The following is a 27,500-nucleotide window of genomic DNA, read 5'->3' as shown; positions in this document are numbered from 1 at the left end:
CAGTTGTTCCCTTTCCCTGTTCCTTTCCCTTTCCCTTTGCATGCAGCCGTTACACAACACACAGATACACACACGCACATTTACAGACAACCACACACAAGTCCGCAAACAAATACCGCCTCTCTCTTGCTCTGACACACACACACCTCTCAGTTCCAGCACACTGTGCTCTCTGTCCCCCCACTGCCTGGCCAAACCCACAGACCTGCCCATAGAATAACAGCTCTCCTTTCAGTCAGACTGCCTGAAGACATTACAGAGCTTTACACAGACCCTCAGCTGATCTTATAATATACTAAACAAAAAGGGAGGGAGGGAGGGAGGGAGGGGGGGAGAGGGAGGGAGGGAGAGAGAGAGAGGGGGGAGGGAGGAGAGAGGGAGGGAGGGAGGCAGAGAGAGAGGGGGGAGGGGGGAGAGAGAGAGAGGGAGGAAGGGAGGGGGGGAGAGAGGGAAGGGAGAGAGGGGGGAGGGGGGGGAGGGAGGGAGGGGGTGGAGAGAGGGGGGGGGGGGCGGGAGGGAGGGAGGGAGGGAGAGAGAGGGGGGGGGGGGAGGGAGGGAGAGAGAGAGGGGGGGGCGGAGGGAGGGAGGGAGAGCGAGGGAGAGAGAGAGAGCATGTGCTTGTAATTTGGAGAGAGGGTGAGGGAGAGAAGGGCTGTTTTGTTAATCCACAGAACCTCTTTATCCCTCCTCTCTAGTCTGCTGACCGTTCTGCTCTGTCTCGGGGTCCTCTGAGGAAATGAGAGTTCATAACTTCCCAAAATTCATAAAAGGAAACTTTAAATGATTGCAGTAAATCTAAAGAAACATCCTACAGTGGAATAGATCCTGTTACGCTGACTTGTTGCACCACTGTGTGATTTCCTGATAGTTACGTTGGTTGGTAGTGGAGCTGAACTTCACACCACCCCACCTCTCCTAGGACAGTCCCACCCTAAATGACCTCATAAGCCGAGACGAACCTCGACCAGCCTGGTTGCTCACTAAACTCCACCACACACCCACACAGTTTGGTAACGGTTTACCGTAACAACCTCTCCCTCATTAAAGTCTGGACTCTAGAGTCTTCGGGCTTGTTCAGCATTGCAGCCGACTGGGCAGCCCGGCTGCCGACTAACTGACCTACAAATCACCTTGCATCATAAATAACTACTCATTATGATTTGTCAATCAGTCAGTCGCAATGCATCTCGGATTTGATGCTCTCCAACACTGCCATTGCATTAGCTCCACCCAGCCTGTCACTTGGTTTGCTGTGGCCAGTATGCTCGCCAAGCACTCCTTTCACCTGTTCTCAATCCAATATGGCCGCCAAGCACTCCTTTCACCTGTTCTCAATCCAATATGGCCACCAAGCACTCCTTTCACCTGTTCTCAATCCAATATGGCCGCCAAGCACTCCTTTCACCTGTTCTCAATCCAATATGGCCGCCAAGCACTCCTTTCACCTGTTCTCAATCCAATATGGCCACCAAGCACTCCTTTCACCTGTTCTCAATCCAATATGGCCACCAAGCACTCCTTTCACCTGTTCTCAATCCAATATGGCCGCCAAGCACTCCTTTCACCTGTTCTCAATCCAATATGGCCACCAAGCACTCCTTTCACCTGTTCTCAATCCAATATGGCCGCCAAGCACTCCTTTCACCTGTTCTCAATCCAATATCTTTTTCCCTCAGCACTTGAACAAGAAGTACAACACAGACGTTCCTCTGGTCCTGATGAACTCCTTCAACACGGATGAAGACACCAAGAAGATCCTTCAGAAATACACACACCACCGTGTCAAGATACACACCTTCAACCAGAGCAGGTAACACACGCACCACAGTATGTCTCATATCTTGCTGGATCAGAATATATGAGACATACTGGACATTAAACTGGACATCCTGTCTGTAGCCGTAATGAATGGACTCTAAAGACTTAAAGGAAAAATCCACCCAAAACAACTCATTCCTTTAATTTACAGTGTTAAATAACACTAATATGTGAGTATGTGTGAGAAAAGTAGCTAAACTTGTGAGTATTTAAATATTTCATTTTGCCGTTATAATAAGGTTGGTAGCAACGTGGAAAATCATTGTGGAAATCTGTTGCAGTTCAAGTCAACTACAAAATCCACAATGCAACGCTCTCTCTTTGGGCTGGCTGGCTAGCTAGCTAGCAAGGAAACGTAGCTACACACAATAATACCAAAGACAATAGCAGCATGTAAAGTAGATAGTTAACTGTAAAATTGCCTAAACAAACTGCACTATCAATTGTGACCCACCACCTGGATTCGGTCTTATGTAGCAACATTTGAAATTGTGTTTTTTACATTGGATAAAAGTAGAGACTGGGCTAGAAAATGGTATATCATACTACTATCAATACAAAACCTTGTCATAGCTGTAGTATGACTCTGCAGGTAGCTAAAGCGAACTAACTAGGTTCAATGTTAGCTAGCTAACATTAGGCTATAACTAGTAATGCAACTGGATATCTGATTCAAATAATATTACTGCGCAGATTATACACGTAACGTTAGATAGCGAGCCAGCAAGCTAACGTTCACTAGCTAGCAAACAGTATGCTTTAACTTGCAATGAAAACGACTTTCTGACAAAATTAGAAACTTAGAATATCTGACATTGTAGCTAAACTCTTAACGGTATACACGAATGAACGCTTCACGGCAGACCGGAACCATTTAACTCAGTTTTGTTTGTAGCTACATCTTGTTTGTCAGCGTTGTGTCAAGTCACTCCGGTTCACACAGACCGTGGCGTGTGCAAAAACTCATCTGTCGATAGTATTAAAGAGAAAAGTAGCTAAACCTCTGTAGTTCTCCATGGCTAACATTATATCTGTCTAAAACACTGCAGTAGAAAGGACTATCAACATATACAGTATTGAGCAGCTCACGTTATAGACAGAAGGATGCTACATGGCAGACCAATCCAAACTCATCTCCCCGGCATGTCCAGCCCATTCATTATGTTAGCCAATCATGGCTACCAGTTAGGTTCCTGTCTTTTTACGTGGCTAAACCAACTAGGCTCGTAATTTAACAATTTTATTCATATTTACAGATGGAAAACAAGTTTGTTATTAAGGCACATGAAAGTTCACATGTTCCAGAAGGCATTTCTGCCATGCTACGTCATTGGGCTCCACGGTGCATTCTGGGAAATTCCTGGACAAGGAGCGCTCTCCTTCAAGGAGTGAATGGGAGTCTATTGGGCGCTAGCTCAAAAACCCAACATTAGCACCAATTACAAAACTTTTCAGAGATGAGAGATAATTAAGTTGCTGTCTGTAATATCATATAGCTTCGTGACGTTACGTACTTTCGAGGGAAATAGTTTCTCGATATATATACACTGACTTTGAAGGGATTGCGTTAAAATTAGCTTAGACGCCGCATGACAATGTGAACGCGATTTGTCACAGTCTGCTGGGTGGGGCGTTATATTTCTCTTTATTCATCTTCTTTCTATAATATCTCAGGAAACAGCACCATGCAATGCACCCTGGACTAAAGAGGCAGACAGATAGGAACAATGTGCTAGATAGACCCTCCGTTAAATTACACATTTCTCGAGGTAGGAATATCGCAAAAATATAATCAATGTCTTATTTGAGAGAAGACATTCTCCAGAGTTATGTCATCTGCCAGTGTTGAAATCTGACGTGCACGATTGGCGTTTTCGTGATCTAAAAGTCATTTTCCTATTAACTTCCAGTGTAGTCAGAGCGACTTTATCACAGTGCTACGTCATTGTGGCCTGATATCTGCCTGCTTGAACGCCAATAACTCAGATACACATGAAAACATGAAATGACCCAGGGAATCTATAGAACATCACTCAGAGATGCACAAAAACAATATCACATTCAAAATGGGTGAACCTTTTAAGCAGTGGACTGTTGAATTGGACTGTAGACTAAAAGGCTTGTAGTGTTAATATTTTATCAGCCTCTTCAAGGAGGGCTTTACCTCAGCAGCTCCTATGCCTTTGGAATACAATCAAACACAAAGTGAGGATCAAGCTGGAGTGTGTCAAAAAAACCTGGTCAGATGACAACTTAATCCTCTTTTAATGAGGCCCCTTCCCTCTCCTCTGCTCCCCTATTTCCCCTTTCCTCTCCTCCCCCTTCCCTCTCCTCTCCTTGCTCACCCCCTTCCTTCCCTCTCCTCTCCTTTCTTCCCCTCCCCTTCTCTTCTCTCATCTGAGCCCTCTTATCCATGCCAGAACTGTCTTCCCTCTCCTCCCCTTCACACCCCCCCTTCCCTCACCTCATCTCCCCCTTCCCTCTCCTCCCCCTTCCATCTCCTCCCCCTTTCCTCTCCCCACCTTTCATTCTCCTTCCCTTTCCCTCCCCTTCCCACTCCTTCGCACTCCTCCCCTTCCCACTCCTCTCCTCCCCCTTCCACTTCCCTCTCCTCCCCCTTCCACTTCGCTCTCCTCCCCTCCCCTTCCCTCTCCTCCCCCCTTCCCACTCCTCTCCTCCCCCCTTCCCACTCCTCTCCTCCCCTTCCCACTCCTCCCCTCCCCTTCCCACTCCTCTCCTCCCCTTCCCTCTCCTCCACTCCCCTTCCCACTTCCCTCCCGTCCCCTCCCCTTCCCACTCCTCTCCTCCCCTTCCCACTCCTCTCCTCCCCCTTCCCCTTCCCACTCCTCTCCTCCCCCTTCCCTCTCCTCCACTCCCCTTCCCACTTCCCTCCCGTCCCCTCCCCTTCCCACTCCTCTCCTCCCCTTCCCACTCCTCTCCTCCCCCTTCCCCTTCCCACTCCTCTCCTCCCCCTTCCCTCTCCTCCACTCCCCTTCCCACTTCCCTCCCGTCCCCTCCCCTTCCCACTCCTCTCCTCCCCTTCCCACTCCTCTCCTCCCCCTTCCCCTTCCCACTCCTCCCCTCCCCTTCCCACTCCTCTCCTCCCCCTTCCCCTTCCCACTCCTCCCCTCCCCTTCCCACTCCTCTCCTCCCCCTTCCCCTTCCCACTCCTCCCCTCCCCTTCCCACTCCTCTCCTCCCCCTTCCACTTCCCACTCCTCTCCTCCCCCTTCCTCCACCTTTCCTTCTCCTCCCCTTCCCACTCCTTTTCTGTTTAGTGTCTGACAGAACTGTTCGCTTTCGTTTTTTGTCTTTGTTATTTTGTTTTGGTGTCATCAATAAAAAGACGATGTACACCTACCACGCTGCGCCTTGGTCCACTCTTCCTACCACCAACGAGAGCCGTTACACAGACAGACAGATCTCAGGTCATCCTCCCCTCTCATGGCCAGACAGACAGACAGACAGAGACAGACAGACAGACAGATCTCAGGTAATCCTCCCCTCTCATGGCCAGACAGACAGATCTCAGACCATCCTCCCCTCTCATGGCCAGACAGACAGACAGATCTCAGGTAATCCTCCCCTCTCATGGCCAGACAGACAGATCTCAGACCATCCTCAGCTCTGTAAGGAGACGTTAAACGTTCTCCTTTCTAATCTGCTCTTATCCACTGATAAACATGAAGGGATGACGGCTCCTTGATCTGTTCAGTTGGTCTTCCTGTCATTGACCCATTCTTAACAGGATTCAAATGATTTAATGTAAAACATCAAACCTCTCCCTCCCGCCCTCTGCCCCAGGTACCCCCGTATTAACAAAGAGTCCCTCCTGCCTGTGGCCACAGACATTGGTATGACGGGTGAGAATGCTGACGTGTGGTACCCTCCTGGCCATGGGGATATCTACGCCAGCTTCTACAACTCTGGTCTGCTGGATCAGCTCATCACAGAGGGCAAGGTACACACACACACGCGCACACACACACGCATGCACATACACACACCCGGAGGAGGCTGGTGGGAGGAGCTATAGGAGGATGAGCTCATTGTAATGGTGTACACACACACACACACACACACACACACACACACACACACACACACACACACACACACACACACACACACAAGGTAACCACCATATCTGCAGCACTGACCTCGTTTTAAGGAAAATACTTATTTTATTTATACAATTTGTAAATGATATGAAATAATTCAGCCTTTGCTGCTATTGATATTGTGTTTGTCTTGTGTAACATGTTAATTCCACAGCGTTGTGAAACACACACACACACACACACACACACACACACACACACACACACACACACACACACACACACACACACACACACACACACACACACACACACACACACACACACACACTACAGGGGAGCAGAGTCAAACAATTGGGTTCCAAGGCACCAATATTCCACAGGAGGTTGGTGACACATTCATCTGGGAGGAGGGGCTCGTGGTGATGGCTGGAGCAGAATCATTGGAACGGTATCAAATCCATCACATACATGGTTTCCATGGTTTCCAGGTGTTTGATGCCGTCCCATTTGCTCCGTTCCGTCCGTTATTATGATCCGTCCTCCCCTCAGCAGCCTCCTGTGAAATATACACTGAGTATACCAAACCTTAGGAACACTTTCCTAAAATCGAGTTGCACCCCAGGAAGACTAGCTGCTTTCGCAACAGCTGATGGGGATCCTAATAAAATACCCCCCCTCCCCCTCTTCAGGAGTACATCTTTGTGTCTAACATTGATAACCTGGGGGCTACGGTGGACCTGAACATCCTGCATCACCTGGTGAGCCAGCCCAACGGGAAACGCTGTGAGTTCATCATGGAGGTCACCGACAAGACCCGCGCTGACGTCAAGGTGGGTGGCAGGAGGAGGAAGACGGCGGCCATGTTGTGGTCTCTGTTAGTGGTTTATTCTGTCTTCTTTATTCACCTCTCACTATTAACACTTTATTATCATTTTATTCAGACTTTATAAACAGTTGATTCAATTGTTGTTAATTCATTCAATTGTTGTTAATTCATTCAATTGTTTGTTAATTCATTCATGTGGAATTGGTATATCTTATTTTTTTACTTTTAAATTAATGATATATAGCCATTTATTTTTAAAGAATATAACGTATAAATAATGAGCTTTAGTTGAACTGTACTACCCCATCAGAACCCAAAATAACCTCTCTGTGTCTGTCTCTCTGTGTGTCTCTGTGTGTCTCTGTGTGTCTCTGTGTGTCTCTGTGTGTCCAGGGTGGTACTCTTATTCAGTATGATAACAAGCTGCGTCTGCTGGAGATAGCCCAGGTTCCCAAGGCCCATGTAGATGAGTTCAAATCAGTCACCAAGTTCAAGATCTTCAACACCAACAACCTGTGGATCTCTCTGGGTGCCATCAAGAGGCTGCAGGAGCAGAACGCCATGGACATGGAGATCATCGTTAACCCCAAGGTGAGAGGCCAGACGGGCGGGCATGCATACACACACACACACACACACACACACACACACACACACACACACACACACACACACACACACACACACACACACACACACACACACACACACACACACACACACACACACACACACACACACTTACCATTTAGCTCGGTACAGTTTGATGCTGTTTCGGTCAAGGCAGTCCAGCTCAGGTCAGACCAGCTGAATGTATATATTCTATGTCTCAGAATGCCTAATAGAATTGTCTGAGACCCTTATCCATATGTTGGATCCCCGAAATGGATAATAGTCTCATTTCAACAGCTGACAATATTGAATAAATACACTGTAAACTTGTCAATGAGGAGGCAGAGAGACGTGGTGCACAATTCCTCTTCAGTTACACTCCGACTCAAAACACCTGCTCTGTTCCCACACCTCTCATCCCGTAAAGTAGGAAATAGTTAAGTATGTTGTCCCATATTCATAACACGCAATGACTGCTTCAAGCTTTGTGCCCAATAGAAATGAATGGTAAATAATGTATTGTGTCATTTTGGAGTTTTTTATTGTAAATGAGAACATAATATGTTCCTAAACACTTCTACATTAATGTGGATTCTACCATGATTACAGGTAGTCCTGAATGAATCATGAATAATGATGAGTGAGAAAGTTACAGATGCACAAATATCATACCCTCCCAAAAATGCTAACCTCCCCTGTTATTGTAATGGTGAGATGTTAGCATGTCTTGGGGGTATGCTAACCTCCCCTGTTATTGTAATGGTGAGATGTTAGCATGTCTTGGGGGTATGCTAACCTCCCCTGTTATTGTAAAGGCTGAGATGTTAGCATGTCTTGGGGGTATGCTAACCTCCCCTGTTATTGTAAGGCTGAGATGTTAGCATGTCTTGGGGTATGCTAACCTCCCCTGTTATTGTAAGGCTGAGATGTTAGCATGTCTTGGGGTATGCTAACCTCCCCTGTTATTGTAAAGCTGAGATGTTAGCATGTCTTGGGGGTATGCTAACCTCCCCTGTTATTGTAAGGCTGAGATTTTAGCATGTCTTGGGGGTATGCTAACCTCCCCTGTTATTGTAAGGCTAAGATGTTAGCATGTCTTGGGGGTGTGCTAACCTCCCCTGTTATTGTAAGGCTGAGATGTTAGCATGTCTTGGGGTATGCTAACCTCCCCTGTTATTGTAAAGCTGAGATGTTAGCATGTCTTGGGGGTATGCTAACCTCCCCTGTTATTGTAAGGCTAAGATGTTAGCATGTCTTGGGGGTGTGCTAACCTCCCCTGTTATTGTAAGGCTGAGATTTTAGCATGTCTTGGGGGTATGCTAACCTCCCCTGTTATTGTAAGGCTAAGATGTTAGCATGTCTTGGGGGTGTGCTAACCTCCCCTGTTATTGTAAGGCTGAGATTTTAGCATGTCTTGGGGGTATGCTAACCTCCCCTGTTATTGTAAGGCTAAGATGTTAGCATGTCTTGGGGGTGTGCTAACCTCCCCTGTTATTGTAAGGGCGAGATGTTAGCATGTCTTGGGGGTATGCTAACCTCCCCTGTTATTGTAAGGGCGAGATGTTAGCATGTCTTGGGGGTATGCTAACCTCCCCTGTTATTGTAATGGTGAGATGGTAGCATGTCTTGGGGGTGTGCTAACCTCCCCTGTTATTGTAAGGGTGGGATGTTAGCATGTCTTGGGGGTATGCTAACCTCCCCTGTTATTGTAAGGCTAAGATGTTAGCATGTCTTGGGGGTGTGCTAACCTCCCCTGTTATTGTAAGGCTGAGATTTTAGCATGTCTTGGGGGTATGCTAACCTCCCCTGTTATTGTAAGGCTAAGATGTTAGCATGTCTTGGGGGTGTGCTAACCTCCCCTGTTATTGTAAGGGCGAGATGTTAGCATGTCTTGGGGGTATGCTAACCTCCCCTGTTATTGTAAGGGCGAGATGTTAGCATGTCTTGGGGGTATGCTAACCTCCCCTGTTATTGTAATGGTGAGATGGTAGCATGTCTTGGGGGTGTGCTAACCTCCCCTGTTATTGTAAGGGTGGGATGTTAGCATGTCTTGGGGGTATGCTAACCTCCCCTGTTATTGTAAGGGCGAGATGTTCGCATGTCTTGGGGGTGTGCTAACCTCCCCTGTTATTGTAATGGTGAGATGGTAGCATGTCTTGGGGGTGTGCTAACCTCCCCTGTTATTGTAAGGGTGGGATGTTAGCATGTCTTGGGGGTATGCTAACCTCCCCTGTTATTGTAATGGTGAGATGGTAGCATGTCTTGGGGGTGTGCTAACCTCCCCTGTTATTGTAAGGGTGGGATGTTAGCATGTCTTGGAGGTATGCTAACCTCCCCTGTTATTGTAAGGGCGAGATGTTCGCATGTCTTGGGGGTATGATATTTGTGCATCCGTAAACTTCCTCACTCATCATTATTCATCAAATACCCTCAAATTAAAGCTGACAGTCTGCACTTTAACCTCATAGTCATTGCATCATTTAAAATCCAAAGTGCTGGACTACAGAGCCAAAACAACAAAACGTGTCACTGTCCCAATACTTTTGGAGCTCCCTGTATGTATAGCAAAGTGCTGCCTATAGAGGGACACCACCACGCCGTTCCAGAGGACAACCCTCCTCAATAAATGATGTCCTGCAGTCTCAGTAAAGCCCAGAGGACAACCCTCCTCAATAAATGATGTCCTGCAGTCTCAGTAAAGCCCAGAGGACAACCCTCCTCAATAAATTATGTCCTGCAGTCTCAGTAAAGCCCAGAGGACAACCCTCCTCAATAAATGATGTCCTGCAGCCTCAGTAAAGCCCAGAGGACAACCCTTCTCAATAAATGATGTCCTGCAGTCTCAGTAAAGCCCAGAGGACAACTCTTCTGAATAAATGATGTCCTGCAGTCTCAGTAAAGCCCAGAGGACAACTCTTCTGAATAAATTATGCCCTGTAGTCTCAGTAAAGCCCAGAGGACAACTCTTCTCAATAAATGATGTCCTGCAGTCTCAGTAAAGCCCAGAGGACAACTCTTCTCAATAAATGATGTCCTGCAGTCTCAGTAAAGCCCAGAGGACAACCCTTCTGAATAAATGATGTCCTGCAGTCTCAGTAAAGCCCAGAGGACAACCCTCCTCAATAAATAATGTCCTGCAGTCTCAGTAAAGCCCAGAGGACAACTCTTCTCAATAAATGATGTCCTGCAGCCTCAGTAAAGCCCAGAGGACAACTCTTCTCAATAAATGATGTCCTGTAGTCTCAGTAAAGCCCAGAGGACAACTCTTCTCAATAAATGATGCCCTGTAGTCTCAGTAAAGCCCAGAGGACAACTCTTCTCAATAAATGATGTCCTGCAGCCTCAGTAAAGCCCAGAGGACAACTCTTCTCAATAAATGATGTCCTGCAGTCTCAGTAAAGCCCAGAGGACAACCCTTCTGAATAAATGATGTCCTGCAGTCTCAATAAAGACCACATTCTAAAACCTCTTTACTGCAGATAAAGAGTGTTTGTGTGGATGGGTGTGTGAGTCTGCATGTGGGCAGGGGTGGGTGGGGTGTGTGTGTGCATGGCTGTATTATCTAAGATTACACTTCTCATTTAACTGAGAGGCTCAGTGTGTATATCCGTGTGTGTGTGTGTGTGTGTGTGTGTGTGTTGTGGTTAATTTCTTTACTATCAAATGAGTAGAGACAAACTTATCACACAAGTCAGAGTTATACTTAAACTAAATCTTTAATCACTTATTAATAAGGGAGCAGGTCAATACAACACACACATATAAAGTGAATCAAATTGAGTGCGCTACGATAATGATGGCTGGTCGACGAATCACGATCAAATGATTCGTTGAGAGCCACGAGACAAAAGTACAAAGGTCTTTTATAGCCAAGATACACCCCTTTCAACCTACATGACAAACATATATATAGAATGGGTCACAAGGTTAAGATCTGTATGAAAGATATCTATAATTCATAGCAGACAGTATCTGCTGTGTCAACAGTTTTCATTGTGTAGAGACTAGTGTCTGGCCGTCCGACTCCAAACTGGAACCATCTCCCGGGTGGCGCAGTGGTCTAGGGCACTGCATCGCAGTGCTAGCTGCGCCACCAGAGTCTCTGGGTTCGCGCCCAGGCTCTGTCGCAGCCGGCCGCAACCGGGAGGTCCGTGGGGCGACGCACAATTGGCATAGCGTCGTCCGGGTTAGGGAGGGTTTGGCCGGTAGGGATATCCTTGTCTCAGTATGTAAAATGTAATAGAATGTATGCACTCTACTGTAAGTCGCTCTGGATAAGAGCGTCTGCTAAATGACTAAAATGTAAATGTAAATCTCCCTGGTACGGTATAGAACAGAAACATTAACTCATCCTCTGGAATGCTCTTTAGGTTTTATCACCCAAAAGACATTGTAAATCTCCTGTCAGTGTTATCTCCCAGAGGCCCATCCTCAGTAGAACACACACAATATATAGAATCCTCTATTCTGTGAAATAAAACGGGCTCCAAGCGGGCTTTCATGTGCCCTTTACTGAGGAGTGGCTTCCCTCTGGCCACTCTACCATAAAGGCCTGATTGGTGAAGTGCTGCAGAAATGGTTGTCCTTCTGGAAGGTTCTCCCCTCTCCACAGAGGAACTCTAGAGCTCTGTCAGAGTGACCATCCTGTTCTTGGTCACCTCCGTGACCAAGGCCCTTCTCCTCCGATTGCTCAGTTTGGCCGGGCGGCCAGCTCTAGGAAGAGTCTTAGTGGTTCCAAACGTTAAGAATGATGGAGGCCATTGTGTTCTTGGGGACCTTCAATGCTGCAGAAATGTTTTGGTTACCTTCCCCAGATCTGGGGGGGGGGGGGGGGGGGGGAATTATATGTATATATATTTGAGTCTCATAGCAAAGGGTGTGAATACTTATGCAAATAAGGTATTCCAGTTTTTTATTATTAATACATTTGCAAAATTGTCTTGCTTTGTCATTATGGGGCATTGTGTGTAGAAAATAATCAATTTTAGAATAAGGATGTAACGTAACAAAATGTGGAAAAATGTCAAGGGGTCTGAATACTTTCCGAAGGCACTGTACAGTATATTATAGAACTACTGTCCTGATGTTGTTATCTAGTAGATGTAGGTAACAGAACACTACTGTATATTATAGAACTACTGCCCTGATGTTGTTATCTAGTAGATGTAGGTAACAGAACACTACTGTATATTATAGAACTACTGCCCTGATGTTGTTATCTAGTAGATGTAGGTAACAGAACACTACTGTATATTATAGAACTACTGCCCTGATGTTGTTATCTAGTAGATGTAGGTAACAGAACACTACTGTATATTATAGAACTACTGCCCTGATGTTGTTAGCTAGTAGATGTAGGTAACAGAACACTACTGTATATTATAGAACTACTGCCCTGATGTTGTTATCTAGTAGATGTAGGTAACAGAACACTACTGTATATTATAGAACTACTGCCCTGATGTTGTTAGCTAGTAGATGTAGGTAACAGAACACTACTGTATATTATAGAACTACTGCCCTGATGTTGTTAGCTAGTAGATGTAGGTAACAGAACACTACTGTATATTATAGAACTACTGCCCTGATGTTGTTATCTAGTAGATGTAGGTAACAGAACACTACTGTATATTATAGAACTACTGCCCTGATGTTGTTATCTAGTAGATGTAGGTAACAGAACACTACTGTATATTATAGAACTACTGCCCTGATGTTGTTAGCTAGTAGATGTAGGTAACAGAACACTACTGTATATTATAGAACTACTGCCCTGATGTTGTTATCTAGTAGATGTAGGTAACAGAACACTACTGTATATTATAGAACTACTGCCCTGATGTTGTTATCTAGTAGATGTAGGTAACAGAACACTACTGTATATTATAGAACTTCTGCCCTGACGCTGTTATCTAGTAGGTAACAGAACACTACTGTATATTATAGAACTACTGCCCTGATGTTGTTATCTAGTAGATGTAGGTAACAGAACACTACTGTATATTATAGAACTACTGCCCTGATGTTGTTATCTAGTAGATGTAGGTAACAGAACACTACTGTATATTATAGAACTACTGCCCTGATGTTGTTATCTAGTAGATGTAGGTAACAGAACACTACTGTATATTATAGAACTACTGTCCTGATGATGTTATCTAGTAGATGTAGGTAACAGAGCACTACTGTATATTATAGAACTACTGCCCTGATGTGGTTATCTAGTAGATGTAGGTAACAGAACACTACTGTATATTATAGAACTACTGTCCTGATGTTGTTATCTAGTAGATGTGGTAACAGAACACTACTGTATATTATAGAACTACTGCCCTGATGTTGTTATCTAGTAGATGTAGGTAACAGAACACTACTGTATATTATAGAACTACTGTCCTGATGTTGTTATCTAGTAGATGTGGGTAACAGAACACTACTGTATATTATAGAACTACTGCCCTGATGTTGTTATCTAGTAGATGTAGGTAACAGAACACTACTGTATATTATAGAACTACTGCCCTGATGTTGTTATCTAGTAGATGTAGGTAACAGAAAACTACTGTATATTATAGAACTACTGCCCTGATGTTGTTATCTAGTAGATGTAGGTAACAGAACACTACTGTATATTATAGAACTACTGCCCTGATGTTGTTATCTAGTAGATGTAGGTAACAGAACACTACTGTATATTATAGAACTACTGCCCTGATGTTGTTATCTAGTAGATGTAGGTAACAGAACACTACTGTATATTATAGAACTACTGCCCTGATGTTGTTATCTAGTAGATGTAGGTAACAGAACACTACTGTATATTATAGAACTACTGTCCTGATGTTGTTATCTAGTAGATGTAGGTAACAGAACACTACTGTATATTATAGAACTACTGTCCTGATGTTGTTATCTAGTAGATGTAGGTAACAGAACACTACTGTATATTATAGAACTACTGCCCTGATGTTGTTATCTAGTAGATGTAGGTAACAGAACACTACTGTATATTATAGAACTACTGCCCTGATGTTGTTATCTAGTAGATGTAGGTAACAGAACACTACTGTATATTATAGAACTACTGTCCTGATGTTGTTATCTAGTAGATGTAGGTAACAGAACACTACTGTATATTATAGAACTACTGCCCTGATGTTGTTATCTAGTAGATGTAGGTAACAGAACACTACTGTATATTATAGAACTACTGCCCTGATGTTGTTATCTAGTAGATGTAGGTAACAGAACACTACTGTATATTATAGAAACTACTGCCCTGACGTTGTTATCTAGTAGATGTAGGTAACAGAACACTACTGTATATTATAGAACTACTGCCCTGATGTTGTTATCTAGTAGATGTAGGTAACAGAACACTACTGTATATTATACAACTACTGCCCTGACGTTGTTATCTAGTAGATGTAGGTAACAGAACACTACTGTATATTATAGAAACTACTGCCCTGATGTTGTTATCTAGTAGATGTAGGTAACAGAACACTACTGTATATTATAGAACTACTGTCCTGATGTTGTTATCTAGTAGATGTAGGTAACAGAACACTACTGTATATTATAGAACTACTGCCCTGATGTTGTTATCTAGTAGATGTAGGTAACAGAACACTACTGTATATTATAGAACTACTGCCCTGATGTTGTTAACTAGTAGATGTGGTAACAGACACTACTGTATATTATAGAACTACTGCCCTGATGTTGTTATCTAGTAGATGTAGGTAACAGAACACTACTGTATATTATAGAACTACTGCCCTGATGTTGTTATCTAGTAGATGTAGGTAACAGAACACTACTGTATATTATAGAACTACTGTCCTGATGTTGTTATCTAGTAGATGTAGGTAACAGAACACTACTGTATATTATAGAACTACTGCCCTGATGTTGTTATCTAGTAGATGTGGTAACAGAACACTACTGTATATTATAGAACTACTGCCCTGATGTTGTTATCTAGTAGATGTAGGTAACAGAACACTACTGTATATTATAGAACTACTGCCCTGATGTTGTTATCTAGTAGATGTAGGTAACAGAACACTACTGTATATTATAGAACTACTGTCCTGATGTTGTTAGCTAGTAGATGTAGGTAACAGAACACTACTGTATATTATACAACTACTGCCCTGATGTTATCTAGTAGATGTAGGTACAGAACACTACTGTATATTATAGAACTACTGCCCTGATGTTGTTATCTAGTAGATGTGGTAACAGAACACTACTGTATATTATAGAACTACTGCCCTGATTGTTGTTATCTAGTAGATGTAGGTAACAGAACACTACTGTATATTATAGAACTACTGCCCTGATGTTGTTATCTAGTAGATGTAGGTAACAGAACACTACTGTATATTATAGAACTACTGCCCTGATGTTGTTAGCTAGTAGATGTAGGTAACAGAACACTACTGTATATTATAGAACTACTGCCCTGATGTTGTTATCTAGTAGATGTGGTAACAGAACACTACTGTATATTATAGAACTACTGTCCTGATGTTGTTATCTAGTAGATGTAGGTAACAGAACACTACTGTATATTATAGAACTACTGCCCTGATGTTGTTATCTAGTAGAATGTAGGTAACAGAACACTACTGTATATTATAGAACTACTGCCCTGATGTTTGTTAGCTAGTAGATGTAGGTAACAGAACACTACTGTATATTATAGAACTACTGCCCTGATGTTGTTATCTAGTAGATGTGGTAACAGAACACTACTGTATATTATAGAACTACTGCCCTGATGTTGTTATCTAGTAGATGTAGGTAACAGAACACTACTGTATATTATAGAACTACTGCCCTGATGTTGTTAACTAGTAGATGTGGTAACAGAACACTACTGTATATTATAGAACTACTGCCCTGATGCTGTTATCTAGTAGATGTAGGTAACAGAACACTACTGTATATTATAGAACTACTGTCCTGATGTTGTTATCTAGTAGATGTAGGTAACAGAACACTACTGTATATTATAGAACTACTGCCCTGATGTTGTTATCTAGTAGATGTAGGTAACAGAACACTACTGTATATTATAGAACTACTGCCCTGATGTTGTTATCTAGTAGATGTAGGTAACAGAACACTACTGTATATTATAGAACTACTGCCCTGATGTTGTTAGCTAGTAGATGTAGGTAACAGAACACTACTGTATATTATAGAACTACTGCCCTGATGTTGTTATCTAGTAGATGTAGGTAACAGAACACTACTGTATATTATAGAACTACTGCCCTGATGTTGTTATCTAGTAGATGTGGGTAACAGAACACTACTGTATATTATAGAACTACTGCCCTGATGTTGTTATCTAGTAGATGTAGGGTAACAGAACACTACTGTATATTATAGAACTACTGCCCTGATGTTGTTATCTAGTAGATGTAGGTACAGAACACTACTGTATATTATAGAACTACTGCCCTGATGTTGTTATCTAGTAGATGTAGGTAACAGAACACTACTGTATATTATAGAACTACTGCCCTGATGTTGTTATCTAGTAGATGTAACAGAACACTACTGTATATTATAGAACTACTGCCCTGATGTTGTTATCTAGTAGATGTAGGTAACAGAACACTACTGTATATTATAGAACTACTGCCCTGATGTTGTTATCTTAGTAGATGTAGGTAACAGAACACTACTGTATATTATAGAACTACTGCCCTGATGTTGTTATCTAGTAGATGTAGGTAACAGAACACTACTGTATATTATAGAACTACTGCCCTGACGTTGTTATCTAGTAGATGTAGGTAACAGAACACTACTGTATATTATAGAACTACTGCCCTGATGTTGTTATCTAGTAGATGTAGGTAACAGAACACTACTGTATATTATAGAACTACTGTCCTGATGTTGTTATCTAGTAGATGTAGGTAACAGAACACTACTGTATATTATAGAACTACTGCCCTGATGTTGTTATCTAGTAGATGTAGGTAACAGAACACTACTGTATATTATAGAACTACTGTCCTGATGTTGTTATCTAGTAGATGTAGGTAACAGAACACTACTGTATATTATAGAACTACTGCCCTGATGTTGTTATCTAGTAGATGTAGGTAACAGAACACTACTGTATATTATAGAACTACTGCCCTGATGTTGTTATCTAGTAGATGTAGGTAACAGAACACTACTGTATATTATAGAACTACTGCCCTGATGTTGTTATCTAGTAGATGTAGGTAACAGAACACTACTGTATATTAATAGAACTACTGCCCTGATGTTGTTATCTAGTAGATGTAGGTAACAGAACACTACTGTAGTATTATAGAACTACTGCCCTGATGTTGTTAGCTAGTAGATGTAGGTAACAGAAACACTACTGTATATTATAGGAACTACTGCCCCTGATGCTGTTATCTAGTAGATTAGGTAACAGAACACTACTGTATATTATAGAACTACTGCCCTGATGTTGTTATCTTGTAGATTGTAGTTAACAGAACACTACTGTATATTATAGAACTACTGTCCTGATGTTGTTATCTAGTAGATGTAGGTAACAGAACACGACTGTATATTAGAACTAACTGTCCTGATGTTGTTATCTAGTAGATGTAGGTAACAGAACACTACTGTATATTATAGAACTACTGTCCTGATGTTGTTATCTAGTAGATGTAGGTAACAGAACACTACTGTATATTATAGAACTACTGTCCTGATGTTGTTATCTAGTAGATGTAGGTAACAGAACACTACTGTATATTATAGAACTACTGCCCTGATGTTGTTATCTAGTAGATGTGGGTAACAGAACACTACTGTATATTATAGAACTACTGCCTGATGTTGTTATCTAGTAGATGTAGGTAACAGAACACTACTGTATATTATAGAACTACTGCCCTGATGATGTTATCTAGTAGATGTAGGTAACAGAACACTACTGTAATTATAGAACTACTGCCCTGATGTTGTTATCTAGTAGATGTAGGTAACAGAACACTACTGTATATTATAGAACTACTGCCCTGATGTTGTTATCTAGTAGATGTAGGTAACAGAACACTACTGTATATTATAGAACTACTGCCCTGATGTTATCTAGTAGATGTAGGTAACAGAACACTACTGTATATTATAGAACTACTGCCCTGATGTTGTTATCTAGTAGATGTAGGTAACAGAACACTACTGTATATTATAGAACTACTGCCTGATGTTGTTATCTAGTAGATGTAGGTAACAGAACACTACTGTATATTATAGAACTACTGTCCTGATGTTGTTATCTAGTAGATGTAGGTAACAGAACACTACTGTATATTATAGAACTACTGTCCTGATGTTGTTATCTAGTAGATGTAGGTAACAGAACACTACTGTATATTATAGAACTACTGCCTGATGTTGTTATCTAGTAGATGTAGGTAACAGAAACTACTGTATATTATAGAACTACTGCCCTGATGTTTTATCTAGTAGATGTAGGTAACAGAACACTACTGTATATTATAGAACTACTGCCCTGATTTTATCTAGTAGATGTAGGTAACAGAACACTACTGTATATTATAGAACTACTGCCCTGATGTTGTTATCTAGTAGATGTAGGTAACAGAACACTACTGTATATTATAGAACTACTGCCCTGATTTGTTATCTAGTAGATGTAGGTAACAGAACACTACTGTATATTATAGAACTACTGCCCTGATGTTGTTATCTAGTAGATGTAGGTAACAGAACACTACTGTATATTATAGAACTACTGCCCTGATGTTGTTATCTAGTAGATGTAGGTAACAGAACACTACTGTATATTATAGAACTACTGCCCTGATGTTGTTATCTAGTAGATGTGGTAACAGAACACTACTGTATATTATAGAACTACTGCCCTGATGTTGTTATCTAGTAGATGTAGGTAACAGAACACTACTGTATATTATAGAACTACTGCCCTGATGTTGTTATCTAGTAGATGTAGTAACAGAACACTACTGTATATTATAGAACTACTGCCCTGATGTTGTTATCTAGTAGATGTAGGTAACAGAACACTACTGTATATTATAGAACTACTGCCCTGATGTTGTTATCTAGTAGATGTAGGTAACAGAACACTACTGTATATTATAGAACTACTGCCCTGATGTTGTTATCTATAGATGTAGGTACAGAACACTACTGTATATTATCGAACTACTGCCCTGATGTTGTTATCTATCTAGATGTAGGTAACAGAACACTACTGTATATTATAGAACTACTGCCCTGAAGTTGGTTATCTAGTATGGTAACAGAACACTACTGTATATTATAGAACTACTCCCTGACGTTGTTATCTAGTAGGTAACAGACACTACTGTATAGTATAGAACTACTGCCCTGACGTTGTTATCTAGTAGGGTAGACAGAACACTACTGTATATTATAGAACTACTGCCCCTGATGTTGTTATCTAGTAGATGGAGGTAACAGAACACTACTGTATATTATAGAACTACTGCCCTGATGTTGTTATCTAGTAGATGTAGGTAACAGAACACTATGTATATTATAGAACTACTGCCCTGATGTTGTTATCTAGTGATGTAGGTAACAGAACACTACGGTATATTATAGAACTACTGCCTGATGTTGTTATCTAGTAGATGTAGGTAACAGAACACTACTGTATATTATAGAACTACTGCCCTGATGTTGTTATCTAGTAGATGTAGGTAACAGAACACTACTGTATATTATAGAACTACTGTCCTGATGTTGTTATCTAGTAGATGTAGGTAACAGAACACTACTGTATATTATAGAACTAACTGCCCTGATGTTGTTATCTAGTAGATGTAGGTAACGAGAACACTACTGTATATTATAGAACTACTGTCCTGATGTTGTTATCTATAGATGTGGTAACAGAACACCTACTGTATATTATAGAACTACTGCCCTGATGTTTGTTATCTAGTAGATGTAGGTAACAGAACACTACTGTATATTATAGAACTACTGCCCTGATGTTGTTATCTAGTAGATGTAGGTAACAGAACACTACTGTATATTATAGAACTACTGCCCTGATGTTGTTATCTAGTAGATGTAGGTAACAGAACACTACTGTATATTATAACTAACTACTGCCCTGATGTTTGTTAGCTAGTAATGTAGGGTAACAGAACACTACTGTATATTATAGAACATAGCTGCCTGATGTTTATCGGAGTTATATAGATGTAGGTAACAGAACACTACTGTATATTATAGAACTACTGCCCTGATGTTGTTATCTAGTAGGTAACAGAACAATACTGTATTATAGAACTTCTGCCCTGACGCTGTTATCTAGTGGTAACAGAACACTACTGTATATTATAGGAACTACTGCCCTGATGTTGTTATCTAGTAGATGTAGGTAGACGAAACACTACTGTATATTATAGAACTACTGACCTGATGTTTTATCTAGTAATGTAGGTAACAGAACACTACTGTATATTATAGAACTACTGCCCTGATGTTGTTATCTAGTAGATGTAGGTAACGAACACTACTGTATATTATAGAACTACTGTCCTGATGTTGTTATCTAGTAGATGTAGGTAACCAGAACACTACTGTATATTATAGAACTACTGCCTGATGTTGTTATCTAGTAGATGTAGGTAACAGAACACTACTGTATATTATAGAACTACTGCCTGATGTTGTTATCTAGTAGATGTAGGTAACAGAACACTACTGTATATTATAGAACTACTGCCCTGACGTTGTTATCTAGTAGATGTAGGTAACAGAACACTACTGTATATTATAGAACTACTGCCCTGATGTTGTTATCTAGTAGATGTAGGTAACAGAACACTACTGTATATTATAGAACTACTGCCCTGATGTTGTTATCTAGTAGATGTAGGTAACAGAACACTACTGTATATTATAGAACTACTGCCCTGATGTTGTTATCTAGTAGATGTAGGTAACAGAACACTACTGTATATTAGAACTACTGCCCTGATGTTGTTATCTAGTAGATGTAGGTAACAGAACACTACTGTATATTATAGAACTACTGCCCTGATGTTGTTATCTAGTAGATGTAGTAACAGAACACTACTGTATATTATAGAACTACTGCCCTGATGTTGTTATCTAGTAGATGTAGGTAACAGAACACTACTGTATATTATAGAACTACTGCCCTGATGTTGTTATCTAGTAGATGTAGGTAACAGAACACTACTGTATATTATAGAACTACTGCCTGATGTTGTTATCTAGTAGATGTAGGTAACAGAACACTACTGTATATTATAGAACTACTGCCCTGATGTTGTTATCTAGTAGATGTGGTAACAGAACACTACTGTATATTATAGAACTACTGCCCTGATGTGTTATCTAGTAGATGTAGGTAACAGAACACTACTGTATATTATAGAACTACTGCCCTGATGTTGTTATCTAGTAGATGTAGGTAACAGAACACTACTGTATATTATAGAACTACTGCCCTGATGTGTTATCTAGTAGATGTGGTAACAGAACACTACTGTATATTATAGAACTACTGCCCTGATGTTGTTATCTAGTAGATGTGGTAACAGAACACTACTGTATATTATAGAACTACTGCCCTGACTGTTATCTAGTAGATGTGGTAACAGAACACTACTGTATATTATATAACTACTGCCCTGATGTTGTTATCTAGTAGATGTGGTAACAGAACACTACTGTATATTATAGAACTACTGCCCTGATGTTATCTAGTAGATGTGGTAACAGAACACTACTGTATATTATAGAACTACTGCCTGATGTTGTTACTAGTAGATGTGGTAACAGAACACTACTGTATATTATAGAACTACTGCCTGATGTTATCTAGTAGATGTAGGTAACAGAACACTACTGTATATTATAGAACTACTGTCCTGATGTTGTTATCTAGTAGATGTAGGTAACAGAACACTACTGTATATTATAGAACTACTGTCCTGATGTTGTTATCTAGTAGATGTAGGTAACAGAACACTACTGTATATTATAGAACTACTGCCTGATGTTGTTATCTAGTAGATGTAGGTAACAGAACACTACTGTATATTATAGAACTACTGCCCTGATGTTGTTATCTAGTAGATGTAGGTAACAGAACACTACTGTATATTATAGAACTACTGCCTGATGTGTTATCTAGTAGATGTAGGTAACAGAACACTACTGTATATTATAGAACTACTGCCTGATGTTATCTAGTGTAGTACAGAACACTACTGTATATTATAGAACTACTGATGATGTTATCTATAGATGTAGGTACAGAACACTACTGTATGCTGCAGGTGGTGATGTGTTATTTCATTACATAACTCACGGTGATACTCTCTCTCTTTGATATTAAGTGGATCATTCAGATCCTAGTGAAGCAGCTTAAAACTTGTCTTGTGACTAGCTCAGAGGTTCTCCATCTGAACCCACTACCTGAGACCTACAGTACATTCTTCACTTTGTTTGTGTGTGTGTGTGTGTGTGTGTGTACATGAATCCCCTACCTACATCCTTTAGTGTGAATGTGTGTGTGTCACTAACCACCGATACCTGTTCTCCTGCCAGACACTGGACGGCGGTCAGAACGTGATCCAGCTGGAGACGGCGGTGGGCGCGGCCATCAAGAGCTTCGACAACGCCCTGGGCATCAACGTGCCGCGATCCCGCTTCCTGCCCGTCAAGACCGTCTCCGACCTCCTATTGGTCATGTCCAACCTCTACAGCCTGGAGGCGGGCTCTCTCACCATGAGCCAGAAGAGAGAGTTCCCTACCACGCCCCACGTCAAGCTGGGCAGCTCCTTCACTAAGGTACCTAACGTAACCCTAACCTTACTATAACTACTAACTAACCTTAACCACGCCCCACGTCAAGCTGGGCAGATCCTTCACTAAGGTATCTAACGTAACCCTAACCTTCTATAACTACTAACTAACCTTAACCACGCACCACGTCAAGCTGGGCAGATCCTTCACTAAGGTATCTAACGTAACCCTAACCTTACTATAACTACTAACTAACCTTAACCACGCACCACGTCAAGCTGGGCAGATCCTTCACTAAGGTATCTAACGTAACCCTAACCTTACTATAACTACTAACTAACCTTAACCACACCCCACGTCAAGCTGGGCAGCTCCTTCACTAAGGTATCTAACGTAACCCTAACCTTACTATAACTACTAACTAACCTTAACCACGCACCACGTCAAGCTGGGCAGCTGCTTCACTAAGGTATCTAACGTAACCCTAACCTTACTATAACTACTAACTAACCTTAACCACGCACCACGTCAAGCTGGGCAGATCCTTCACTAAGGTATCTAACGTAACCCTAACCTTACTATAACTACTAACTAACCTTAACCACGCCCCACGTCAAGCTGGGCAGCTGCTTCACTAAGGTAAGGCTGTATTTCCACTGCTGAGGGCAAGATTTAATCAAAGGTGCTTTGTTGACAAGCACATTGCATTTGAATAACCAATAAATATTTGTTTTAATGTTAAATAGAGCCCCACAGTGCTGTCATAATACCCATAAAACCTAGCGGTCAAACCTGGAAATGGTTCCAATCGTTTTTCCACCATTCATTTATTACCATAGGGGATTTCAGAAACACTTAAAATAAGGGCTGTGTTTTGTGTAGGTTTACCCTGGTGTGACGTTTTGATAACCATGTAAATCTCGGACAAGGTGACTTTTATATATATTTGGCTCTATTTACTCTGATTGGATATAATAACTCATACTGTGGAACTCTATGGCCAAGTCACCTTTATAAAGGCCTCATGCAGCTGTTTTTATCTCAATATCATATCATTTCTGGGTAACAATTAAGTACCTTACTGTAATAGTTTTAGATTAAAATGGTCAAAAAGAAACAAAAGTAGCATTTTAGCAAAAAAACGATTTCTAAAGCAAGAGTTTTGCTAGGACTGTCTGGGAGCGGTCTCTGAAAATGGAAAAACTAGCTGTTATTGGCAGAGAGGTTTGGAACTCTTTTTCTCATTGATCTATTAACTAAAATACCGACTGGTGATGTCACCAGGCAAGCCAAAACTCCACCCATGCGAAACCTGCTGATTAGAAGGGCCTGTGTACTGTAGATTATTTTCAACCAGCAACTATCAGGAAATAATACTGATAAATTGTTCATACTTTTACAGTGTTCGTTTCATCAGCTGTTGTACAATGTAATACAAAACGCAGAAAAACGGAATTTTGACTGCTCTGGCCCTTTAATGCCAAACCAAATATCTAGTTACTTTTTGGATTTCAGTTGATTTGACCATAATAAAACATGTGGGTTGCCTCAATCCATTGATTGTTTGCTAGCGGTGGCTAACGTTGCTGAAGTTTGTAGTGGATGTTTAAAGAAAACCAAACCCTGGATGACAGTTTCTCCTGGCCCATAGACTACTTTCAGGGTGAGGAACCAGCTAACATCAAGATGTAAAATCCTGAACTTCCCTTTTATTTGTTTAATGAATGTTTCTGATTGGTGAAAGAGTTCACTCACCTGTGTGTGGTCGGAATCTGTCCTTGATTAGAAGGAGAGAAGGAAAAACAGAAGTGTTTCTCAAGGACCATAGTTGAATATCCTGTCCTGATGAATCACCTGCTCTTGGTGTTTGTTGGTTCAGATACATCCTCCACATGTTGACCTTTATTCACAGTACATTTGAATGGGAGTGGCATGCTGACCTTTATTCAACGTACATTTGAATGGGCGTGGCATGCTGACCTTTATTCACAGTACATTTGAATGGGCGTGGCATGCTGACCTTTATTCACAGTACATTTGAATGGGCGTGGCATGCTGACCTTTATTCAAAGTACATTTGAATGGGCGTGGCATGCTGACCTTTATTCACAGTACATTTGAATGGACAGGGCATGTTGACCTTTATTCACAGTACATTTGAATGGGGCATGCTGACCTTTATTCACAGTACATTTGAATGGGCATGCTGACCTTTAGTCACAGTACATTTGAATGGGGCATGCGTAGGGAATCTAAGATCCTTGTCCTTTTTGTCCTTTTCTTCTCACTCAAAGCTAAACACACCAAACTCTGCATATATGTTCTGTTGGTGTTGAGCTGGTGCTCTATTGTTGTACTACCATACATTCATCCTCTATTTGTATAGGTCATCCAGTGGGAATAAACATGCCAAGATAGAGCTCTCTTTCCCTCCCTCTCCTCAAAGTATTTGTTACTGCTCTAAACTCAGCATGACATACCTGTGTGTTCTAACAGGTCCAGGAATACCAGACGCGGTTCGAGAGCATCCCTGATATGCTGGAGCTGGATCACCTGACTGTGTCCGGTGACGTCACGTTCGGAAAACAAGTTTCTCTCAAGGTGAGTTCACAGGCCCCTGAGTTTTTTTGGCTAGGTCACATGGTCAGGGAAATTCTTAGTCCTACATTATCTCAGAGCAATATCTGTGATGGGCCAAGATGGAATGAAGGAACTTTACAATAACAATATCTGTGATGGGCCAAGATGGAATGAAGGAACTTTACAATAACAATATCTGTGATGGGCCAAGATGGAATGAAGGAACTTTACAATAACAATATCTGTGATGGGCCAAGATGGAATGAAGGAACTTTACAATAACAATATCTGTGATGGGCCAAGATGGAATGAAGGAACTTTACAATAACAATATCTGTGATGGGCCAAGATGGAATGAAGGAACTTTACAATAACAATATCTGTGATGGGCCAAGATGGAATGAAGGAACTTTACAATAACAATATCTGTGATGGGCCAAGATGGAATGAAGGAACTTTACAATAACAATATCTGTGATGGGCCAAGATGGAATGAAGGAACTTTACAATAACAATATCTGTGATGGGCCAAGATGGAATGAAGGAACTTTACAATAACAATATCTGTGATGGGCCAAGATGGAATGAAGGAACTTTACAATAACAATATCTGTGATGGGCCAAGATGGAATGAAGGAACTTTACAATAACATATCTGTGATGGGCCAAGATGGAATGAAGGAACTTTACAATAACAATATCTGTGATGGGCCAAGATGGAATGAAGGAACTTTACAATAACAATATCTGTGATGGGCCAAGATGGAATGAAGGAACTTTACAATAACAATATCTGTGATGGGCCAAGATGGAATGAAGGAACTTTACAATAACAATATCTGTGATGGGCCAAGATGGAATGAAGGAACTTTACAATAACAATGATGCAGTTGAAGTCAGAAGTTTATATCCACTTAGGTTGGAGTCATTAAAACTCGTTTTTCAACCACTCCACAAATTTCGTGTTAACAAACTATAGTTTTGGCAAGTCGGTTAGGACATCTACTTTGTGCATGACACAAGTCATTTTTCCAACAATTGTTTACAGACAGATTATTTCACTTATAATTCACTGTATCACAATTCCAGTGGGTCAGAAGTTTACATACACTAAGTTGACTGTGCCTTTAAACAGCTTGGAAAATTCCAGAAAAGGATGTCATGGCTTCAGAAGCTTCTGATAGGTTAATTGACATAATTTGAGTCAATTGGAGGTGTACCTGTGGATGTATTTCAAGGCCTACCTTCAAACTCAGTGCCTCTTTGCTTGACATCATGGGATAATCAAAAGAAATCAGCCAAGACCTCAGAAAAAAAATGTGTAGACCTCCACAAGTCTGGTTCATCCTTGGGAGCAATTTCCAAACGCCTGAAGGTACCGCGTTCATCTGTACAAACAATAGTACGCAAGTATAAACACCATGGGACCACGCAGCTGTCATACCGCTCAGGAAGGAGACGCGTTCTGTCTCCTAGAGATGAACGTACTTTGGTGCGAAAAGTGCAAATCAATCCCAGAACAACAGCAAAGGACCTTGTGAAGATGCTGGAGGAAACAGGTACAAAAGTATCTATATCCACAGTAAAAGGAGTCCTATATTGACATAACCTGAAAGGCTGCTCAGCAAGGAAGAAGCCACGGCTCCAAAAGCGCCATAAAAAAGACAGACTACGGTTTGCAACTGCACATGGGGACAAAGATCGTACTTTTTGGAGAAATGTCCTCTAGTCTGATGAAACCAAAAAATAACTGTTTGGCCATAA

General features: G+C 41.4%; 1 protein-coding gene across 1 annotated transcript in view; it reads left to right on the top strand.

The window, feature by feature from the left end:
- The window catches only part of LOC120042934 (UTP--glucose-1-phosphate uridylyltransferase-like), a gene marked incomplete at its 3' end in the record, with an annotated part of 67,160 nt that extends 41,403 nt beyond the window's left edge, over positions 1-25,757 (top strand). The window contains exons 5-10 of the mRNA XM_038987697.1: positions 1,677-1,810; positions 5,622-5,778; positions 6,571-6,711; positions 7,101-7,298; positions 22,959-23,201; positions 25,653-25,757. Coding sequence (XP_038843625.1) covers positions 1,677-1,810; positions 5,622-5,778; positions 6,571-6,711; positions 7,101-7,298; positions 22,959-23,201; positions 25,653-25,757 — 978 coding nt within the window. The remainder of the gene's footprint in view (positions 1-1,676; positions 1,811-5,621; positions 5,779-6,570; positions 6,712-7,100; positions 7,299-22,958; positions 23,202-25,652) is intronic.
- Between the last annotated feature and the right edge of the window lie 1,743 nt (positions 25,758-27,500).

Source organism: Salvelinus namaycush, unplaced genomic scaffold, assembly GCF_016432855.1.
Source record: "Salvelinus namaycush isolate Seneca unplaced genomic scaffold, SaNama_1.0 Scaffold816, whole genome shotgun sequence".
NCBI lineage: Eukaryota > Metazoa > Chordata > Actinopteri > Salmoniformes > Salmonidae > Salvelinus > Salvelinus namaycush.
This window is presented reverse-complemented; position numbering and strand designations above follow the sequence as displayed.